General features: G+C 44.5%; 1 protein-coding gene across 1 annotated transcript; it reads left to right on the plus strand.

Annotated features, from left to right (window-relative positions):
* Positions 1-1,018: 1,018 nt before the first annotated feature.
* LOC111226845 lies at positions 1,019-7,693 on the plus strand. Its single transcript, XM_022752142.1, has 4 exons — positions 1,019-1,086; positions 1,949-2,652; positions 3,561-3,724; positions 6,009-7,693. The coding sequence occupies exons 2-4, from the start codon at positions 1,978-1,980 to the stop codon at positions 6,892-6,894; spliced, it is 1,725 nt and encodes a 574-aa protein (XP_022607863.1). The 5' UTR covers positions 1,019-1,086; positions 1,949-1,977; the 3' UTR covers positions 6,895-7,693.
* The last annotated feature ends 15,389 nt before the right edge of the window (positions 7,694-23,082 follow it).

The raw sequence follows: 23,082 nt of genomic DNA on the forward strand, positions 1-23,082 counted from the left end.
GAGGTTTCTATAAAGGGAAACGTCAGAGCGACACAGACTCATCACTTTCTGTCTTATGTATGTCCTCCTGCTGACCTCCGCCCATCCTGTCTGCTGTATGTTATCCATACGTTCACTCCTCACACTCCATCACTCTCTCACAGCCGCTCCCTCCTCTCAGGTCTTAGAGAGGAGTCAGAGGGAGGAGGAGTCAGAGGGAGGAGGGGTCAGAGGGAGGAGGAGTCAGTGGGAGGAGGAGTCAGAGGGAGGAGTCAGAGGGAGGAGGAGTCAGAGGGAGGAGGGGTCAGAGGGAGGAGGGGTCAGAGGGAGGAGGAGTCAGAGGGAGGAGGAGTCAATGGGAGGAGGGGTCAGAGGGAGGAGGGGTCAGTGGGAGGAGGAGTCGGTGGGAGGAGGGGTCAGAGGGAGGAGGGGTCAGTGGGAGGAGGAGTCAGTGGGAGGAGGGGTCAGTGGGAGGAGGGGTCAGTGGGAGGAGGGGTCAGAGGGAGGAGGAGTCAATGGGAGGAGGGGTCAGAGCGAGGAGGGGTCAGTGGGAGGAGGAGTCAGAGGAGTCAGTGGGAGGAGGCGCTGCTGTGTGAGCTGAACAATGTCATGTTCTCCAACCTGTTTCCACTACTGACGAACATCTGAAGAAACCAACAACTGACCCTGAACTCAGACCAGTCCAGACCAGACCAGACCAGTACAGTCCAGTACAGTCCAGAACAGACCAGAACACAACAGAACAGAACAGAACAGAACAGAACACAAAAGAACAGAACAAAACAGAACAGAACAGAACAGAACCGAACCGACCATAAACCTCAGCTCTACTGGTTTTAGTTTCTGTTTATTACTCTACTTTTTCTTTTTTCTTTAAGTGTTTTCTATTTTCTATTCTTATTTTTAGATCCGTGTCATAAACGTCTGTGCTGTTTCTTCCTTGTGCTGCTGGGACGACTAAATTTATCCTCAGAGACAGACCATACTTGTTTAGGGGGGTGGACGGGGCTGGGGGGGAATTCCTGCAGACAGACACAAACAACAGGACTATCTTTCTTCTGGTAGCTGAGGGTCAGACCAGAGCTTTTCCTCATCGCTTCTCAGGAGGTGAGTTGACAAATATACATGTTCATTTCATGATCTTGTTTCTTTTCAACATTTACTTTAAAACAGAATGAATATTTTAGAACCAGTTTTCATGAACAGCTCAGAAAACAGAAGAATAAATGTGTTCAGTGTCTGTGTGTGTGTTTTATATCTGTGGGGAACTTTGTGTCTGTGCTGACACATGGAAAAAATTCCAATAATTCTGAACATAGTGAATCGTCTGTAATACAAACTGAACATTTCCTACTGCTGCACCTTCACATTAAAAGCATCTGATTGGCCATTTGACTTTTATTATGAAGTGGTCACAGGGAATGCAGTGTGTTTATCAGTAAGCTCAGTCCTGTGAGTTGAAGTTCATCCTCTCTTACTTCCTGGTTGAGAAATCTGGATCAGGCCCTGTCTGTGACTCAGCCACATGTTGGAGCCTCAGTCAGACCCAGACTCAGATGAGGAGTCTGTTGAGACCAGAACCACAGACTAGCAAACGGATCAGAACCATTAGCATAATTAGCATCCTATCAGAACAGTTAGTGTAATTAGCATCTTTTAAGAATGGTTAGCATAGTTAGCACATTTTTTAGGACATTTACTGTAGTTACCATCTTTTCAGCTCTGTTAGTGTAATTAGCATCTTTTAATGAACAGTTGGTTGGTAATGGTTTGCTTAATTAGCATCTTTTCCTTGGCACTTTAAAGACAATCCAGCGGCACGTCTTGCTGACAGGGTTCACTGTTACCAGTTGGGTTTTCTTTGTAAAATACAGACAGACAGATTATTAGCAACATTCAGGGATTTTAAGTTTCTGACATTTGTCGACACTTTATTTCCTAACTAACTTTTTATCTGACTTTCTTGTAGACCTGCCGACCTCTCAGTGTGATCTCAACATGGACGTTGCCGACAAGCTCGTAGATAAAATCTTCTCGTGGGTGGAGCTACAGAAGAAAGGTTCACACAAGTTGAAGAAACTGGCCACTGAGCTTGAGGAAAACAAGAAGAATGTTAACGTCACTAAGGTTGTTGGGAGCTCAGTGTCTGTAGGTGGTGCAGCTGCACTGACAGCAGCAGGTATATTAACCTTCTGGACAGGAGGGTTAGCAGCACCTCTTCTAGTTGTAGGAGCAGCAGCAACAGGGGCTGGTTTGGCTACTAATGTGGGTGCTGATATTGTAGATCTTATAGCATCAAGTCGCACCATGAAAGAGGCTGAAGAGATTTCAGAGGAGATCCAGAATGTTGAGAAGAAACTCCAGGAACTCATGACGACACTGTTAGAGGAACAACGGGATGGTGATCATCTTCCTCCTGATGAATATGTCACGGAGCGAATCCTGAGAGCAATGGCCAACAACAATGGACTGCAACTACATGATGATGTCAGTTTGTACAAAATCATCACTACGGTGACAGGTTTGTCCAGATATCAGCTCACTGGGGAAGACGGAGGCCTGAGCCTGATTACACGGTTTGTTGTAACACAAGTAGTTAGACAAACAGGGAGAGCTGTGGTTTCAGTGGCCGCTTCCATCGGAGGAAAAACAGCAGCGAAGGCAGCTGGTCGTGTAAGTATCAAAGAAAGTGCCTGGCACAGCAGGGGGCGCTGTTTCCTGCCTCATCAGTGACTCAGAGGTCACGGTGAGATCTAGGCCCAATCCCAATGTCCCCCCCTAAGACCTCACAGACTTGAATAATACATAAGTAACTTTGTGACATATCATGTTACCTGGACAACTTCAAAACATGTTTGGTACCACTGTGGGTTTGTTACGTTTGATTTTACATGTTTGACTCCTTCCCTTCGCTTCCTATGTTCTCACAGGAAGTACTCACATCTACTCTTCTTTTGTGCCATGCCGTCATTGCTGACTCAGTGTGAATTTACTCAGCTGTTGGAAACTGTACATTTCTTCTACTCTCAGTCGTGGTAGCTGTAGGGTTGAGACATCATTTTCTTTTGTGAACACATTTTCCTCCTGTTTGTCAGGAGGCAGGTGAGACGCCTGTATTTTATTTTTGTTTTTCTTTCAGATAAGTTAATGGACACTTTACAGATTGTTATGTCTGTTGTTGCGACTGTGCTCACCCTGACACACCTTTCTACTTCAAATGATAAAAAAATCTTTTGGACTACACATTGTTGTGGCACTGGACATCCTTGGGAGTGAGGATTTGGTGGTTTCAGCAGGTCTCAGGTCTCTCACCGAACAACCTCTTTGATCCAGACCAGTCAGGCTTTAAAAGCGTTGTCTGTTGTGTATGACAAAAGCCCTACAGGCAGCGAGAGCTGCAGTTCAGTCCTCAGTTCTGATCTCGCTGGACCTCTCGCAGTCTTTGATACAGTGACCCACCACATCCTGCTATCTGTACTCTACGACACCAGTGTCTCAGGCAAAGTCCCTTCTTTGTTTGAATCATGTCCTTATCCTGAGAGGTTCCAGGCCTTGGTATAAAGAGTGTTGTTCTTTTTCAGATTGCAGGAGGAGCAGTTGGACTTGCGTTTTCGATTCCTGAGCTGGTGATCAACTGTAAAAACCTGGACAACTGTGAGACAGAAGCCAGTCAGAGTCTGAGAGAGAACGCTGAAGCCATACAGAAGGCCTCTGAAGAGCTGGAAACACAACTTAATGAAATTCAGTGAGTCTGAACATCAACATTATTTACAGCAGGAGTATTCAATTAAAATTCAAAGAGGTCCAGTTACAAAAATGTCCTCCCAGCAAAGATCCAAATCTTATATTGTCACTCGAAATAGTGCACCCTGATGTAAATAAAAAACAACATATGTACTTTTCTATATCATTTATTGTCAAATTTCAAGTGTTATATACTTTAAACATACCAATAAGTCTGAACTTGTATGGCACTTGAATGGAAAACATGACTGTAGTTGTCTTTACTACACAGTAACTGAATTTCTTCTGAATAAAATAAATAAAAAGTGCAAACACAGCTTTGAGCAACCTGAACTTAATAATGTAAAAACATTCAGAATCTTTTGAATAAAATAAAAGTGCATCTTTAAGAAAAAATGTAAACAAAAGACCTTTGAGCTGCCCACCCCCTTTTTTAAACATGTATTAACTACATTTAAAATAAAATAACACAGGAACCTTAATGCCTACATTTCAAGTAAAATAGAACAGGGCAGAATTTACTGAACAAAAGAAAAGTGCAGAGCTTTGAGCAGCTCCCTTTCTCCTCTCTCCTCTCCTTCCTCCCTTTCCAACTTCCTTTCCTAGTGAGAGAAATGGGCATGTAACTTTCCTGCCAACAGTTTGAATCTTGGCTTAAATGGGGTTAGTGCCATTCTCATGCTCATGTGGAGATGCTCATTGGTAAGCCTGGAACAGTACTTTGTTTTAATAATGTTCATCGTAGAGAAAGCTGTCTCACAGCTGTAAGTTGATCCAAACATGGTTAAGGTGTGTAGTGCTACTTTGGTTAGACCAGGGAAAATGGTTTCAGGCACAATCTGTAACCAGAAAGTAGCAGAGTCAGTTGTTTCAAAATGCTCTCTCAGAGCAACATCTGCTTGCAGATCAGTGAGCTCTAACTGTAAAGATCCAGGATGTGCCCACTTGAAGGTCTGTGTCACCTCCTTTGAAAATCCTCTGATTTCTCTGATAAGGAATGGATTCTTGATTAGCAGGAGGAGCTGGTGTCCAAGGTTGAAGCTGTCAAATCGATGACAGAAGTTTCCAATCAGCTTGTCTATGAAGCTGACATAAGGGGAAATGTCTCTCTTACCCTGAATTTGTTCCTGCATTTGTGGGAAGTGCTCACACTCTCCTTGGAGATCTTCTTTGAAAATGTCCAGCTTCATCTGGAAGGAGTGGACAGTTTTCATCATATCACAGACAGAATTTTTCTGACCCTGCAGCTTTAAATTGAGCTTATTAAGGTGTCCTGTGATGTCCACCAAAAAAGCCACCACATCCATCTTCTTGTTATCTTGCAAAAAGTTTGCACTGTGTTGCTTTTTGTCTCTTGAGCTGCTGTAAGAAAGCTTGCTTGATTTTTCCACACGTCGTTTTTTTGTTTACCGTCAAGTAAAGTCTCTGCAGCCGCATTGAAGCACTCCTTCACCACTGTCCCATCGCTGAATGTTTCTTGTGTTGCACCAAAATCCACGCAATCTTAAGTGAACGCTCATCTGCACGTTGCTGGCCTGTAAATGCATGTGAGGACACAGGTAGACCGGTCATACTGTGCTTTCAGTTCGATCATTTTACTTGCCCTCGCTGCGGACTTCTGCGGGTATGTTTCATCAAACGATCCGTGTTTGGTCTCATAGTGACGCTTAACGTTGCTACTTTTTATTAACGCCACAGTTTCACAGCATATGAGAGACAGGTTTAGAACTGGCTGCAGGCAGGACGAACATGTATTGGTCCGTCCATTCATCTTTAAAAGTTCGGTTTTCACTGTCTACTTTTCTCATTTTTGAGCAAGCCATTTTCACTCATCTCCCCTCTCTCTCTCTCTCTCTCTCTCTATTCTCTGGTGCTGAAAAGTAAACAATCGATTTGATTGGCTTGGCTATTGATGACGTTTCTGTCGTATAAAGTAAATTAGCTGCGCATGCATGAATGATTCATTTTTTTTATTAGGCCTAATATTATAATTATAATATAATTTTCACGGGTCCGGACAGAACCGTCACTGGGTCCGTGCCCGGACCGCGGTCCGCCATTTGGTGATGCCTGATTTACAGTGTAATGCTAGAAATTAAAAGATGCCATCAAAGGTTTATTTGAGGTGTATCTGAGGTTTTCTGTCCATGTTCTGAGGTAAAGACTCGTATCTGTACAGGAGAGTAACACTGGAACACCTCATCGTTAGAAGATGAATATTTAGATCAGACTGTTTAAATGGTTGAAATGATGCGTCTAATTCGTTTTTTTAATTCCTCTTACAGGAAAGTGATTAAGAGATTCGCCAGGGTGAAACTCTGCATTGAAAACAAGGACAGAAGCTCCGATCAAAGGGAAGAATTGATAGAATTTGCAATAGAAAATTGTCGGGATGAAGCCGTTCGACAATGGCTGAGAGAGAATTCAAAGTCTAAGACTTTGTTCCATCTCGTGGACGTGTTTCATTTAGTGAAAAAACACTTAGATAAGAAGGAAAAAAAGAAGAAGGTTGACATCACCTTTGTGGCTCATGGGTCGATCAGAGACGATGATATCCCAGCCGCCTGTCTGCTGCCTCTGCCCACCATCACAGATGTGCTGCTTTATTCTCCCTGGAACTGTGCCATCACTGCTAAGGTAGCGTATGGTATTGCTACAGGACTCGTACAAACTCAGCACAGAGTTTTTATCTGTGTGAAGAAACACAACTGTCAAATTCCTCATAAAGGACATTTTCCCACAAAGCTGCCAAGTCGCTGGAACTCAATGAAGAGAGCTGGAGTTCAGAAGATTCCCAAAATCATGGTCAGTACTCTCAGACTACCAAAGGACGGTGCATGGGATTGTTTTAAATCTCTCACAGCAACACATGGTCAGCCAGAGCGAAGCCGCATCGTCATCCCGTTCATCTTCCCGGGTCGTCCAATAAGAATCCCGTTCTTCGTCGTCACCTTGGCCCTGTCTCTGGTGCTCTTTTTCTACAGGTATGAAGCCACCGTCCATCTGGCTGCCTGTCTGAATGATAGATCTGCTGATGAGAAGTTTGACTGGGAGTTTCTGGAGACACAGTATTCCTACACCATCGACAGCACAGCAATGACGTCTTCAGCAGACATGCTTCCCAACAGACATGCTGACCTGTACAGGGCCTTTGAAGCTGTGTTTGATTAGACAGGTTCTGCCTCACAGTCCAAACTGCACTAAACAACAAGTTGTAAAATCAGTCAAGTGAAAAATGTTTCCACATTTATTCGGATCCAGTTCAGTTTTAGTTTTCAGGGTGGATTTACTGTTTAGTAACAATTTTCTGGAGATGAACAGTTTTGTTTCAGACAAATATACGTTCAGGCTTCAAGCTGAACTCAGTGTTTCCGGGTGTTTCCAGGTGTTGGGGAGTCGTCAGTGTGTGACAACTAACATACACTGACAATGTGGAAAACAATGATGTAAATATGTCCTTTCTGACGTTAGCGTAGCTGTAGCCCAGTGAAAGGGACTCACACTGGCGCCAGTGTTATGCTTTCATCTGCGAGTACGTGAGGATCCACGAGGCTCAATTTGACATACATCATTGGAGGGTCGTCCACCGCTACCTTCATCTCTACAATTCATCTTTAACAGTGCAGCAGACTAAGCAGCTCCTCTTCTTCTTGCATGTTGCCATTTTGATTTGATTCGTAGTGTGAATGCGCGTTATACGTAGACAACGATCTACTTCACATGTATGAAGTATTTATACTTTGTGGATTATTCTTCTTCTCACACAGCAGTAAGGGCGGGAACAGGTGATGCAAAGCAAAAATCCTCCACAGACCAGACCGTCTCATTTTGGTTCGGACTTCGTGGCCTCAGAAGACCATCTCCGTGACCATAGCTATAGCTAAATGATTTTCTGCTAACAGGCTTTTGTAGGTATCCATGACAACCATTGTAATGTATTAAACAACCAATAAATATAAAATAAAATATATATGAATTCTTTGGTTTTGATATTTTGGGGTTTAACTTTTGATTTTTACATTTATATCTGATCTTTCACCAAGTTTAATCTCTAATCTTTTTTTTTTAATCGTTTAACTTCATGTAATTCTTGTCATTTTCAAACGAAACTTGACTTTACAAGTTTTTGTGCTCCACTTGCTGTGTTGAATAAAACCAAGTAGAGTAAACTAGTAGTTTAACACATTCTGATCTTTTTATTCCTCGTCCCCACGACAGTCAGAGCAGTAGCTATATTGTTTCGTGTTGTCCGTCCACATGTTCACGGGGACTTAAGGATGAACTGGTTAGAGCTTGGTAACCCTACACTGTAAAAAAAATCCTAATTTTACAAAAAATAACTGAGAATTTTACAGTAATTTCCCTTTTTTTTTTTTTTTTTTTTAAATTGTGAACAAAAGTCTGTAAAATGACAGAAATGATCTGTGGATTAACAGCCAAACTTGTATTTTAAGCATTATGCCAATAATAATGACTTACATTTATTTCCCATTTCTGTAAAGACAAATTACTGTATCATTTATACTGTATTTTTTCTGCTTTCTTAAATTACGTACAAATCTGTGTAAAATGACAGTAAATGTCTGTGAATGTTCTCATTCGTCCAGGTCATAGTTATCTCTCTCTCAAATTGAATCGAAGGCAACTGGACTTGTATTTGTCTGTGGAAGACGTTTCGCCTCTTATCCAAGCGGCTTCATCAGTTCATCATGTATTGGTCTCTCTAGTCCGCACTAGTCTGACCAAGAAACTTTGACCACTTTCTTGGTCAGACAAACATCACAATCCAATATTCTGAAGATACAAAAACACAACACTCTTATGTACAAGTCAATTTGTTGGTCCGAGACACACACTGAGCAAGAGAGAGAGAGAAGCCAGAGCTAACTGCTAAGCTAAAGTAACAATCAGTTCTAAACAGCATGTAAACAAATGCTGAATCAGTGAAGTTCGCTATAAGCAGCAGAGAGCTGTGGGTGCTGGAGCAGAACTGGTCAGTTTAAATGTACAGCAGGTAGTTAGTCACTGTAATGAAGAAAACAACAACATTAACTGTGTTCAGATAGAGCAGCAATAAACTCTACCGGAAACAGAAACTCCAGAGACTGGCGATGAGACACTACAGTGACGTCAGCACGTAAACGGTCACTCACTGCTGTTAATGAAAGGTGACGTACTCTGAGTAAACTGTTACTCTGCTTCATTTTTAAAAGGGGAAGAGGAGGGTAAAACATCTTATATGGGGATGAGAATAATAATTAATAAATAAAGAAATGCCAGTTTTAGTTCTTCAGATCATCCCGGGGCTCTGAAGAACTATTTGTGAATAATTGGTTGATATTGTAAATTTACATCTGAATATATTAAATAAAAGTGTTATAAAGTCAATAGTGGTGTGTATGTTATTTGTAATTAAGTTTCCAACCCCACTTTAGTTGAAAGACTACATACAGAGACTTAACAGTTTCATTTGCATTTCTTCAGTTTATTATATTTTATGAGAAATGTAAGAAAATTGATCTGAATCTGAATCAGTAAATATTGTATTTAGATTGAGCTTCTACAGGTTTTAACATTACTTTACACTTAAAGATTCAATGTTGACACAAATACTGCAAGTTGAAGTTTGAGATGATTTAATCTGTTTTACACAGTATTTTACAATAGTACTTTACAATATGAAGCTTGTGTTAATATTTCATTGACTGACACTTAATTTTATTATTAGGAAAAAGTTTCTCTGCAGAAACTTTAGTGGCGTCACTTTATTGAAAGAGTTTGATCATAATAAATTAGGAAAAATCTGTAAAATAACAGTTTTTCTCTGTAGAAATATTAATGAAACTTTCTGTAAATGTATTGTTTTTACACTTTATTTGAGTAAGAATATTTAACTTTAATTTTACGGTTTTTGTTTGGCAGCTGCTGCTGACAGTCATCACTCAAGACTTCACACAGCAATTATGACAAAGTTTCACACCAATGGTTGTTATTTTGTCTGTCTCTGGATGAACAGTGAGTGGAGGAGGAGGAGATTCTCCTTTGTTTTTCTGTTATTGCTGTGAAGCCGTGCGCAGGCAGGCCAGTGCATGTGTGAAAGGGTGTAGCTCAGTGATTGTCATCATGGATAAACGTCCTGAACCTCAGCTTTAGCAACAATCACCTCGGCCATGAGCGGTTACTGTGTCCACACCAAAGCTGACAGTCTGGCTCGTTGCCATGGACACAGTTTTAGTATTTCAGTGTTTTGGGTTATGTTTTGACCATTTTAAATAAACAGCATGTGATTTTTTGTGCTATATTTAGTTATAATTTCATATCACATGTATGAACAACTTTCTCTGCGTAGCTTTATTGAACCGAACTCTCCCTGTGTGGCGTCGCTGCAGTTCAAACTCCACCAGGGTGAAGGTCAGTGACACTGATAGTGAAAGTGAGTCAGAGAGGAGGTGGGTGGGGTCGAAGATGACGGCTGCTGTTCAGCAGGAACACATGATATAACAGACTGTTCAGCTCCTTTACAATAAGTCACATGACTTACAGAAAATGAGCTGCAGGAAAAGTGAAGAAGAAAGTCTGCTGCAGATTCTCTGCATGTAAAGATCTGATATATGTGACTCATCATCAGTGTTTAATTATGTTTAAATATCAATTAAAAATCCTCTGTTGTGTCTGAAAGAGAGAGTTGAACACGACCGCAGCTCTGCTCCTCACAACAACTGATGTGAGTCTGTTGTGTAATTATTAACATGGAGTCCCTTCACTCAGCATGTGCACATCATAGTATAGACAGTAGATACTAACATATATGCTGTACATCTGTATTCCTCAGACCTCTCCACTGCTTTTAGAGCCGAGTGTCTCTGTGAATATGGCCGCTGCTGCTGGTCAGCGCTGTACTTCAGGCAGGAGAGACTCACCATGTTTCCAGATACTTGACTGGTTGATGGAGGAAACAGCCAGGAGGAGCTGAGTCTATCAGACTGACCAATGTCCTGATGTTAAAGTTACAGCAGCCTCACTGAGCTGCTGGTGTGGCTGTAGTTTCACTTCCAGGTGCTGTGTTCTTTGTAACACCTGAGTCTGAATCAGCCAATAGAAACCAGGAGCAGACAATAAAAGCTGAAGCTGGACGACCAGTCTCAGACTTCATCTCCTCTCAGTGAACTAACCTGTGACCATCTGCAGCAGGTAAGACAACACAATCATTTTCAGCTCAGGTGTCGCTCCGTTTCACCTCACTTACTTCAGCTCATTACACACAACATGTGAGTGAGAGGAAAGTTTCACTGTTGACTGTGGAAACTTGATGACTGAGTCCAGATGTTCAGTGTTTGGACATTAATAATGATGATGATAATATTCAGTCTGAGCAGCAGCAGCTTCATGTCCTAAAAACACTTTATAGACTCGTTAGCAGCAACATCTGGACTGATGTGGAGCAGTGTACGAGTCTGAATGTAGTGAACATCTACACTATAGTGACTATAAAGTCTTTGTTTTTATTTATATCATTATTTATCATTCATTTCCAGTCTAACTTTGCTTTGATTACCAATTGGGTCGATGTCTCACTTCACTGTGTGGAAGAGTCAGAGAGGAAGTGGGTGGGATCTAAGATGAGGGCTGCTGTTCAGCTCCTTTACAATAAGTCACATGACTTACAGAAAGTGAGCTGCAGGATTCCACCAGTGAAGAAGAAAGTTGCTGCAGATTGCTTCTGGGTGTAGAGGTCTTTGTTAGAAAAGCTTGTGACTCATTAGTTTCTCCTCAGAGTGGAAACACACTCCTGTGTGTTCCCTGTACGACTCTCAGGGAGAACAGCTGACAGCGGCGGCGTGCTCGTCGTGCACCGTTGTATCTAAACTCGCCGGTCACCACAGCAACTGTTGTCACATTTACTCATCAGTCCCAAGAATGATGAGGATATTAAAACTAAACCAGCAGCCTGTTCACTGCAGAGCCTTTTCAAAGTAGCACGGTCACATTCATTATTGATCTGACACTTCACTGAGCCAAAGAGTCAAAGCTTTTTATCATATCATGTGTATATATATATATATATATATATATATATATTCTTACTTTAGTATTACTAGTATAGTCAGTCTAGTACTAGACTGAAAGCAGCTGACACTGGACTTTACTTTTCAACTAACCTCCGCACATTGACCAATCACAGTCAGACATACTAAACTAGATGTGACCAGGTCAAGTCACAGTGTTAATCTGCAGAACTTCCATCCTGCACACACACACTGTGACACACTGTAAGACCTGAACATTAACTTTACAATTAATAAAAAATAAACTCAACTTCCCTTTAAGGGTTTTGAATTTCATCCCATGGTCTTCATCAGAAGATAGAGCTTGCTCAGTTGTCATGGAGATAGATGGTTGCATTGAGTGTAATAGTCCTGCTGTGGTTGACCTCACTGACAGACACAGACCTCCATCATGAGCACGGCGGACCAGCTGCTGGAGAACATGCTCTCCTGGATCGAGCAGAACGAGGCCTGTGAGAAGCAGCTGAGGAAACTGGCCAAGGAGCTGGAGTCCATCAACGAGGTGAGCAAAGCTGGTCAAACTGTGGGCAGCACGGTGGCGGTGTTTGGAGCTGTATGCACGGTCGCAGGAGGCGTGGCCACTCTGATGAGCGGGGGAATGGCTGCTCCGTTGTTAGGGTTAGGAGCGGCATATGCAGCTGCAGGTGGCACCATCTCTCTGTCGAGTGAAGTCCTCGAGATCATCTTTTCCAGCCAGCCCATGAAGGAGGCAAAGAAAGCAGCAGAGAAGGGCGTGAGAATTGAAAATAAAATCCAGCAACTGTTTGTGAAACTGATGATGGAGAGGAAGAGTCAGAATCCGCGCGCAGACACAGACGAACTGGACCAACACGTCGTGATTGAAATTGTGAAAGCCATCGCAAGACGAAAGGGACTGGTGGTAAATCTTACATTCAACTTTATGTACGATAACCGTCACAACAGAACCTTCCAAACCATCTGTGTGGTGACGCTTGGTGTTTTAGCAGTGTTTGCGTTTAAACTCGGTGGAACCGGACTCCGGTCTCTGTACACGAGAGGAGCTGAGAGGATCGCCAGACTGACGTCTACGACTGCATGTAAAACAGCCGCCAAGGTACGAGTCAGTCAGAACATCCAGAGTCACACTCATAACCACCTGCCACAGCTTTGGGATTTATGTTTTATGATGGATAATTCTGACCGATGGACATGATTGATTACGTCTGATGAGTCCTGTCTGTTCCTCATCAGGTCGTCACAGCTGTTGGAATGGTGTTCACGCTTAAGGAGGCGATTGAGAACTGGACAGACATGATCAAGAAAAATCATGTGACTCCAGCCAGCAAATCACTGAGAGAGAAAGCCAACGAGCTCCGCGACGTCACCCAGAAACTGAAGGGCCAGCTGGACGAAATCGAGTAGGATGTTTTCTGTGGCGTTATCATGATTGTCAGAGTCTGTCCTGGTTTACAGAGCAGCGACACGTGCACACAAACGTGTCTGAACCACTTACAGTCCAGTTCTAGAGTCCAGTTCTAGAGTCCAGTTCTACAGTCCAGTCTGCTTCATCTCTCTCTCTCTACAACACGCTTTAGTCTTCCTGTTGTGTTCTCAGCTGCTGATGCAGCTCTGCACCTCCTTATAATGTTTACTGACACTCAACAGCAGCAATAGGCCACAGTGGAGGTGGAAGACTTCCCTTTAGGAGGCAGAAACCTGCAGCAGAACCACACCCAGGGGGCGGAGCCATCTGCCTCACCTGGTGGGTTGCAGAGAGAGAGATTTGATTTTTAACCCAACATTTATTTACTGTACATAAATAGATTACATTATATTAAACCTCCACAGACGTTACAATGAATTGAACACTAGCTGTCCATCAGCCACAGAGCAGAGCAGCTCCTCATGACCCCAGACCAGCTGGAACCTCTGCAGGTCCGGAGCTGCTCTGTAAAAGCTGAACTCTACCAGCAGTCTGGACTTCACCAGGTTCTTAAAAACAGGAAGCACATCAACATGTGACTCCTCCTTCACCTTCCTCTGGCGACTCACATACACCGCCATCTTTGCCAGTCCCAAGACAAAGTTTAAAAGGTGACATTTGTCCTTCTGTTGGCGAGTGTATTTAAAACCACAAATAAAAACCTGCTTCGTAAAAAATTCTCCACACTTGGTAAAAATGTTCTGTAACAGTGTGAAGAGAGGCGTGAGCCGTGAACACTCATAGAAACAGTGGAACAGCGTCTCCCTGAGACCGCAGAAGGGACAGCCCTCCTCTACAGCAGCATTAATCACTGCAATAAAAGAGTTCACCGCCACAATACCGTGGAGGATCCTCCACTGCAGGTCCCCATGCCTTTTAGAGAGAGGAGGTTTATATAAAGACCTCCATGTCGGTCTTACATTAGAACACAATTTCAAGTAAGTCCTCCATGGGGAGTCGCTGTGCCCATTCAGTGTCCTCCTGTTCAAAGTTTTAACCATCATCTGGTACAGAGTCTTTCCTGAGGCGCCCTCTAGAGACGCTCCTCCACAGTCAACAGGTCCAAGTAACAACCCAGAAAATTCCTTAAAATCCGGGAACAAGGTAATGGCAGGATACGGATCAGAACAGTCTGGCTCCAGTGCACCGTCACAGAAGTCAGCCAACAGTGACACCTGATGCCCGGTCAGCTTCTGTCTCCAGTGCTGTAGTAACTGACCCACGACCCGTGTAGACCTCCCCCGCAGCCGAACAGCCAGTCCAGCAGGATCATCCAGCCGTGGTCCAGCCAGCTCCAGCACCTGCCCCAGAGTAGTAACCCCTGCAGTCTGAAGCGTCCTGGGCAGAGTCTCCTGATCCCAGCAGAGTCTGAGATCACAGATCCTCTGCCACACCGCAAGGAGTGAATCACCTTCCTCTGACCATTCCTCTTCTCCAAGCCAAAGAAAAACTGAGAGGGGGCATCCATCTGTGAGACATCTAGAAATCGTGACCTGACCAGAGCTCCCTGTGCTGCAATGCCCAGCAGGTTGGCCAGAGCCGACTTTTTGGATTTGAGGGAATCTAAAAGCCCTCGATCTCCTGTAGAATCTACCACCTGAATCTCTAGGTCCTGCATAGATCTGGTTAAATCTCTGGTGACATTACGAGTGAACCTCTGACACAACTGTTTGGTCTGAGCTTTGCCAACATCCCACCACTGTTGTACACAATTAAAATCAGGAGCTAAAAACGAGCTAAAAACAAGACAGTGGTCAGAGAAACCAACAGGGGTAATGTGACAACTGTTAAAAATGTTCAAATTATGCCTAAAACCGTACAGACGGTCCAACCTGGCCAGAGATATCTTGTTGTCTTTGCAGTGACTCCAGGTGTACTGCCTGTGATGTGCATGAAAACTCTGCCACACATCTGACAGCTCATGTGCTTCTGTCAACTGTCTGAACCTGTTACAGTTCCTGATAGTGTTACATAAAACATCAAGGACTGCTACTCTTTGCACTCCATTGGTTGGAGCATAAACACAGATAAAAACAGCACTAACCCGTTCAAACTGAGCTGTGACCTTAAGTATACAGCCTTTAATTACTTCGTCCACAGTGTATGAAGCAGGCAGGAAGCTCCTGGAGAAAACAATCCCCACTCCTCCACTACAGCTGGGCTTGTGGCTCAGGATGACCTCCCCAGAACATCCCCTCCTCCAGTCACTCTCAATATCAGGGGTACTGTGTGTCTCCTGAACCATCATGATATCAATATGTTTCAACAATTTAAAGAGAGCAGCCCTTTTACCGTCATCTCTAGCTCCATTAATATTTAAAGTGCCGATCTTAAAATCACACATGGAGAGTGAGAGGAAAAACACAAGAAAGTAACATAACAGAAAATAAGAAAACCAAATATTGTTAAATATCTTCATGGAGCTCCTTGGTTCTGATCTTATGAACCAGTTTACGTGGTCTGTGGACTTCCTGCTCAGATATAACATCATCTCCTATATTTGCGGATTTCAAAGTAAGGGGCCTTGCTGATTTAATAAAAAGCTTGAGATCAGGGAAAAAGTTCTCCAATCTTACAAGCCTGTGGCCTTTAGTTTCCCTCAGAAATGTTGTGATGTCATCAGGAGAGTAAAGACTCTGTTGATCTTCTTGTGTCAGTGAGAAGTCACTCTCCGACTCCATTGACTTCCTAACTTTCAGGTTCCCTGCTCTTAAAACCTTTGCTCTGCTCTGAACAGAGTCCTGATTTTTCCTTTTCTGTGACATCTTTAACAAATCATCATCTGACATATCCTCGTCTGCAAAACAATCCTCATTATCAGACGACTCACTTTCACTCGAACCTTTATCAGCAGGCTTTGACCTGTCTTCAGTCAGAGCTGCAGAATCAGACTCACCCTGACGCTGATCACCTTTTTCAGCCCCCTCATTCCCAGAACAAGCAGGGGGGGCACCATCAGCGGGATCCCCGCCGGGAACGGCAACGCTTGATCCGACGCTGCTAGCAGACTCAATCGGCCCTGGAGCCGAGTTACCGGAGTTACCGGGACCGGCTCCGGCTCCCGATGAGGGGCCGCCGGCCCCCCAGCAGCAGCAGCCGGCCGCCGCACCTCCTCCCGCTCCGGGCAGGAACGGACCAAATGTCCCTCTGCCCCACAACCAAAACATTTCATGGTGTCCGATGAAGCTTAAACCATGTAGCTAAACCCGTCCACCTTAAAATTAAAGTTCAGATTCAGCTCAGTGTTTTCTTTCAAAACCACAAACATTTGTTTGCGGTGACACACGACATGTTTCAGCAGGGGAGACTTGCAGCCTAGAGACACCATCTTAATAGGAGACACCAGTTGTCCATATCGAGCAAGTGCAGAGGACAGGGTGTCATTTTTAATAAACGGGGGAGCGTTGGAGATTGTGATCCTTTTAGCTGGACTAACCAGCGGGAGGACAGAGACAAAGGTTTTCTCTGTATAAACGACACCTTTCTCACCACAGCGATTGACTTTCTCTGTGCTGTCTAAAAAATCACAATGGCTCCGTGCATGTGTGAGCAGACCGCACACTCCCGCATCCCACCACCTCTCCCACCGCTAAACTGCCTCCTCCACGGAGCAGTCAGCCGGCACCAGTTGATAGCATGCCGGCGTGTTAGCTTCTCAAACTCCACACCACCCTCCACCACGGGGATACTGCCCCACCGTGCCGGGAAACCGCGCCACCAAACCAAACTACACCCCAACTACAGTCAGTGACAAACTAGAGGGAACTGTGTGAAAAAAAAGAAAACCAATAAAACAGATAGAAAAAGGCTCAAAAACCTCAAACACACCAACGCTCACTCACCACGCTCTCACTCACTCCGCCATTCACTCAGAGAGAGAGAGAGAGAGACAGACAGAGAGAGACAGACAGACAGACAGACACAGAGAGAAAGACAGACAGAGAGAGACAGACAGACAGAGAGAAGAGAGAGAGACAGACAGACAGAGGAGAGAGAGAGAGAGACAGACGCAGAGACAGAAAGAGAGAGACAGACAGAGAGACAGGACAGAGAGAGAGAGAGAGAGAGAGAAGAGACATGGAAGATAGAGAGAGAGACAAGAGAGAGAGGAAGACAGAGAAAGAGAGAAGAGAGAGACAGAGACCAGAGAGAGAGACAGACAGAGAGAGAAGACAGAGATAGCAGAGAGAGACAGACAGAGAGAGAGACAGACGACAGCAGAGAGAGACGAACAGACCAGAGAGAGAGACAGAGACAGAGACAGAGAAGAGAGATAGAGAGAAGAGACAGACAGAGAGAGAGAGAGACAGAGAGAGACAGAACAGAGAGAGACAGACAGAGAGAGAGACAGACAGAGAGAGAGACAGACACGAGACAGAGAGAGGACCAGACAGAGAGAGAGACAGGACCAGGAGAGAGAGACAGACAGAGAGAGAGACAGACAGAGAGAGAGACAGCCTGGGCGCTTCATGTGCTTGAGGGAAAGAACAAAGGGTTTGAATGATGCAGTGATAATCAGAAAGTTTACAGTACAAAGTCTACAGTGATCTCATCGGCATGACAGCCTGGACTACAGTGAAGGGAGTGTCCTGGTTGATTGGGACTGAGGCTCACCTGGTGGTGGGATGGCAGCAGGTGCAGAGTCTGGAAAAGAATAAGAAGCTAAGTGAAAACAGCTTTTAACTTCAGATCAGAGAGTGTGGACGGAGTCGGGGAGTCTGGCGTCAGCAGGTCGTTGCTGAGAGGACACTCCTGCTTCATGTTCAGCTTTTATTCTGTAACAGTACAGTGTGTGATGTCACTGCTGACACCTTGCTTTGCTCTTATTTCCTGATTGAACATTGGCCTGTGATGTCACGTGTAGAGAGGGTGGTGCAGTAGCTGAAGATGAACTGAAATTGAAGAAACTATAGCTAGCATCATGCTAGGCAGCAAAGCGACATGTGTTATTAGTTCTTAATTACTATTGTAATAATAATAATTATTGTCCAGGGTGTACCCCGCCTCTTGCCCGAAAGGATGCTGGGATAGGCTCCAGACCCCCCGCGACCCTACTAGAGGATAAGCGGTAGACAATGAATGAATGAATTATTATTATAAATAATAATTACATCTCACTTCAGAGTAAAGTGTCTGTTGGTTACCTGTGATGCTAACTCTCTTTACTGGCTTGTTCACAGGGAGATGCTGAGAGATGAGAAGAGGAGGAGATGTGATGAAGAGAGGAAGCAACAGCTGTTTGGATTGATGCTGTTAGGAATACTCGTTGCTTTCTTTGCCTTTCTTTCCTTACGGCAGCATCAGGAAGGAAAACCATGAGACCGGTCAAAAGCCTCCTGGAACAGTAAGGGGGGGGGGGGTCGTCAACGTTCATTCAAGAGATAAAACACCACCTGTCTGACGAAGGTTTGAAACGTCTTCATCAGTCAAGGTTAAAGAACTTTTATCAATTCTTATCGTTTGGTCTTTTATATGTAAAAAATGTGATCAGCCTCTTACCTGGGAACTTTCAACTTGTCGATGCTGAGTTCTTGTAAAATGCAAATGAATGTAAGGAACCAGATTTGTTGACGTGCTGCCCCCTGCTGGAAGCAGCTGGAACAACCAGCTCCACTGGAACCAGGAACTGTTTCTTTCTTCACTCAGTCTCTAATCATTTACTCTTTACACATTTAATATTTTAACAATTTCATCTTTTACTCTTTTAGACATTTAAACATTTAATATTTTAATCATTTCATCTTTTTTATAATCTGTTTTTATGCATTTTATTTTATGCTCTGTGTGAACAGCTGTGTGTGACTTTGACATTTGATTAAAATATCTTGATTATTCTAAATTGGTTCATTTGCATTTATTTGTGAAGATTTTCTAAATTCTGAACTTAAATTCAGACGTATCAATATTTCTGACCAGGACTGTATTTACATGATTATTGATCATTTCTATTCAGTCAGACTTTGTGCCAGTAAGATCCATGTGTTACAGCTCCACAGCCTTAAGGTTCACATTATGTAAATGATTTAAATCCTGGCCACGCCCACCCCTGCTGTCTGTGGAGAGAGTGGGCGGGGCTTAGTGACGTCCTGCGCTGGGCTCTCAGAGTGATGAGCTGCTGTGGGCGGGGCCAGCAGAAAACACCTGTTTTAGACACTAAATAAAAGAAATAATAGAACGTCTGTTTAAATGAAGCTTCATGTAGAAGATTTTTACCTTTATCTTTCTTTTTAATGATTTCATCATATCTATTTCTATCTTTCATCGTAAGAGGACGCATCACTGAGAAATACCGTCCAGCCACATGAAGACAACGCAACTCAAACCTTCAGCTTTAGATCCTGTTGTTTTCCTCTCTCCCTCCTTCATTGTGAAGCAGCACCGAGTTCTCAGTCTCACTGCGACCTGCAGCAAGTTGCACCATCGGGGCAAAAATCCCAAACATCATTGTAAGATACACCTTCACTCGCCCCGTTCTTTTTCAAGAACCAATCACAGCGCCTGGTCGCCTCCGCTGGAACTGGCCATGACAGACCTTCATGTGAGGTGCTTAGTGCATGATGGGAAAAGAGAGAGAGAGAGAGAGAGACAGAGAGAGAGAGACAGAGAGAGAGAGAGAGAGAGAGGGGTTTACGTTAGGGTTAGTGACACTGTTGAACCTCAGCTAGTAACTCTGTAGCTGGACTATCCAAATGAAGTGTTAGCAGGTATGAAAGTTTCTGTGGCTTTAATGTGAGCCCTGAATATTAACGCCTGTCCACCACAAAGGTCGTGTTAGCTGCTCTGAAGCTTCCAGCTGCTCAGTCATGACGAGATGACACATCCTTCAGGAAGATGCTGTGAAACCGTGTAACACGCACTTCCCTCCATGTACGCGTTCCTCTGGAGGCTCGTACTCTTCTCTGTGAGGTCACTATCGCCGTGTCATCACCCGACACTGAGTGAGACAACAGTCAGACAAAGTAGGTCCGTAATCAGAGAAATAACGGCTAACTGCACGACAGTAACTCCAACATAGAATCCATCATCACCCCTTTCATTTAGCCATTAGCCACCATTAGCAAGGTTAGCCAAAGGCTACAAGTATCATTATTGTACATTATGATTTACAACAATTTACACTTTACAATGAGATGGTGCCATTTTACTTTAGTGAGCGCACTAGCGTTATTCAACGTTAGCCCCCTCCGGTTCACTCATGGCACTAACCCTGTCACAGTTGCAGCTGGAACATCTGTAGAAGCACTGGGGCGTGGCGGTCTCTGTCATGACAGGATGCGGTTACAACACTCATGCTTCCTGTGGTAACTTCCTGACACAAGATGGCTGAGCAGCAGACATCTCCACCGGCTCAAACGCTACGACTTTTCCTTCTTCAGAGGCTGAAGTGTTCTCTCTCCTCCATGTTTCCTCAGGCTGATATCTCACATGGCGCAGGCCAGTGATTCAAAGACAAACACCACTGTGTATCTTCCAGAGCGAGACGCTGTGCTCTCTGTTCCTGTGTGACATCGACCTGCTCAGATGAATGTGAGCATCTCTGTCCTGGGAATTTCTGGAAACAGAGGACTGACAACAAGAGAGCAGTCCTTCTAGTTTATTCTGACGTGGACGCCTCGGCCAACAACTGAGCCCACAGCGTGTTCACTGCAGTCCGCCTTTACACACTCACACACGGTGTAACTGCTGCCACGCCTGTAGTGCGTCCGTCACTGCTCTCGACATGTGGACATGACCGGGAGAATGAAAAGGCATTAACCAGGAACGTGCTGTGTTGTCCTGATACAATTATACATTACACACAGTATGTGTCAGTTGATGTGAGCTGCCGGTGACACAGGTGGCGTCTCACCTTCAGAAACGTGAGGTCACAGAAGAACTGACGAAGGCGGTCGGGATGTTTCCCCTCTTTAAGGTTGTGTAAACTAGATTCACCTCGACTGTTCCTCGGGGGCCGAAGCTTCCTCCCGGTCTCGGCGGGGACGAGCGATGGCCACGGCGATAGAGCTGCTGGAGACTCTGGAGGATTTGGGGGATAGAGAGCTGAAAAATTTCAAGTGGTACCTGCAGCAGCCGGACTTCCTGAAGGACTTCCCCTCCATCCCGAAGAGCCAGCTGGAGAAGGCCGACCGGCCGGACACAGTGGACGTGATGGTGCAGACCTACAGCCATCGCTGTGTGGAGGTGGCCAAGAGGGTGCTGAAGAGGATGAGGAGGAACGACCTGGTGGAGAGTTTGTCCAACAGCGGCTCAGCACCTGAAGGTCAGTCGTAGTCCACGCTGCAGTCACTCCAGTCTGACAGAAGAACACATTCATATTCACATCATGTTTCTATGTGCAGGTCCATCAGCTGGTGCAGCACCTGCAGCAGGTGAGGCCAAGGCTGCTGCTGCTGCTGATGATGATGGAGAGCCTTCATCTGTGGGGCCACAGGCTGCTCCTCTCTCTGACCCCCCCGCTGAAGGTAACCTGCTTCGTCTGGATGATTCCTAATAATAATAATAATAAATGATAAAACGTTTTATTTATAGGCGCCTTTCAAGACAAAAAAAAACTACAGAAGTATTAGAATAAATGTCACTGTAGGAGCCTAAAGGAGTTTTTTTTTTTATCAAAACGCAACTGGACTTTGATTATTTGTCTGGGAAGACGTTTCACCTCTCATCCAAGAGGCTTCATCAGTTCGTGTACGCATCTGACCAGGCTGGGACTGGTCCAACTTTCTGGTGTGGAGACCCAAGTATTTAACCTCTTGTGGGCGTTCACAAGGCTGATGATGTCACTGGTTTCTGTTTGTGCTCCAAGTGTCAACGACAGTCGTTTGCACGACCGTTGTTGGTGGGAAGTTGGTTTCGACTTCGTTAGTTCTCTACGACAGTCGTTGGAGTCATTTGCCACTTGTGAACAGTTGTTATGCTTAGCAGAGTCTAAGCCTGAGGAGTTGGCCAACTCCTCAGGCTTGGACTCTGCTGTCCATTTACATCTCAAGGAGAAAGCCCACTCCTTTGAGGACAGCAATGTTCACATCCTAAGCAGAGAGGACAGGTGGTTCGAAAGAGGAGTAAAAGAGGCCATCTATGTAAAAGTAGAGAAACCATCCCTCAACAGGGGAGGAGGTCTCAGACACCACCTATCTCCAATTTACAATGCTGCCCTTTCATCCCTTCCCAGGAGATTCAACAATCTAGCCTCAAAGAATAACAACTGTTCACAAGTGGCAAATGACTCCAACGACTGTCGTAGAGAACTAACGAAGTCGAAACCAACTTTCCACCAACAATAGTCATGCCAACGACTGTCATTGATCCCAAGTGACTCCTACGACTGTCGTTATAACACAATAGAGCAACTAACGAAGTCGAAACCAACTTCCCACCAACAACGGTCGTGCAAACGACTGTCGTTGACACTTGGAGCACAAACAGAAACCAATGACATCATCAGCCTTGTGAACGCCCACAAGAGGTTAAATACTTGGGTCTCCACACCAGAAAGTTGGACCAGTCCCAGCCTGGTCAGATGCGTACACGAACTGATGAAGCCTCTTGGATGAGAGGTGAAACGTCTTCCCAGACAAATAATCAAAGTCCGGTTGCGTTTTGATAAAAAAAACTCCTTTAGGATACCATGACCTGGACAAATGAGAATATACACAGGCTGGTCACTGTAGGAGGTAAATATGATGAGGCAAGTTACAGGAAGAGAGTCAGTATTACAGATGTGGAAGAGAGTTCCAGAGGCTGAAGGCTCTGACCCCTGGGGGTCAGACAGGGCGGGGGTCAGGAGGAGGATCTGAGAGTACAGGCAGGTGTGCAGGAGTAGATCACAGAGAAAAGGGAGGAGCAGAACAA

The sequence above is a fragment of the Seriola dumerili genome, unplaced genomic scaffold (genome assembly GCF_002260705.1).
Source record: "Seriola dumerili isolate Sdu_G_001 unplaced genomic scaffold, Sdu_1.0 BDQW01000166.1, whole genome shotgun sequence".
Taxonomy (NCBI): domain Eukaryota; kingdom Metazoa; phylum Chordata; class Actinopteri; order Carangiformes; family Carangidae; genus Seriola; species Seriola dumerili.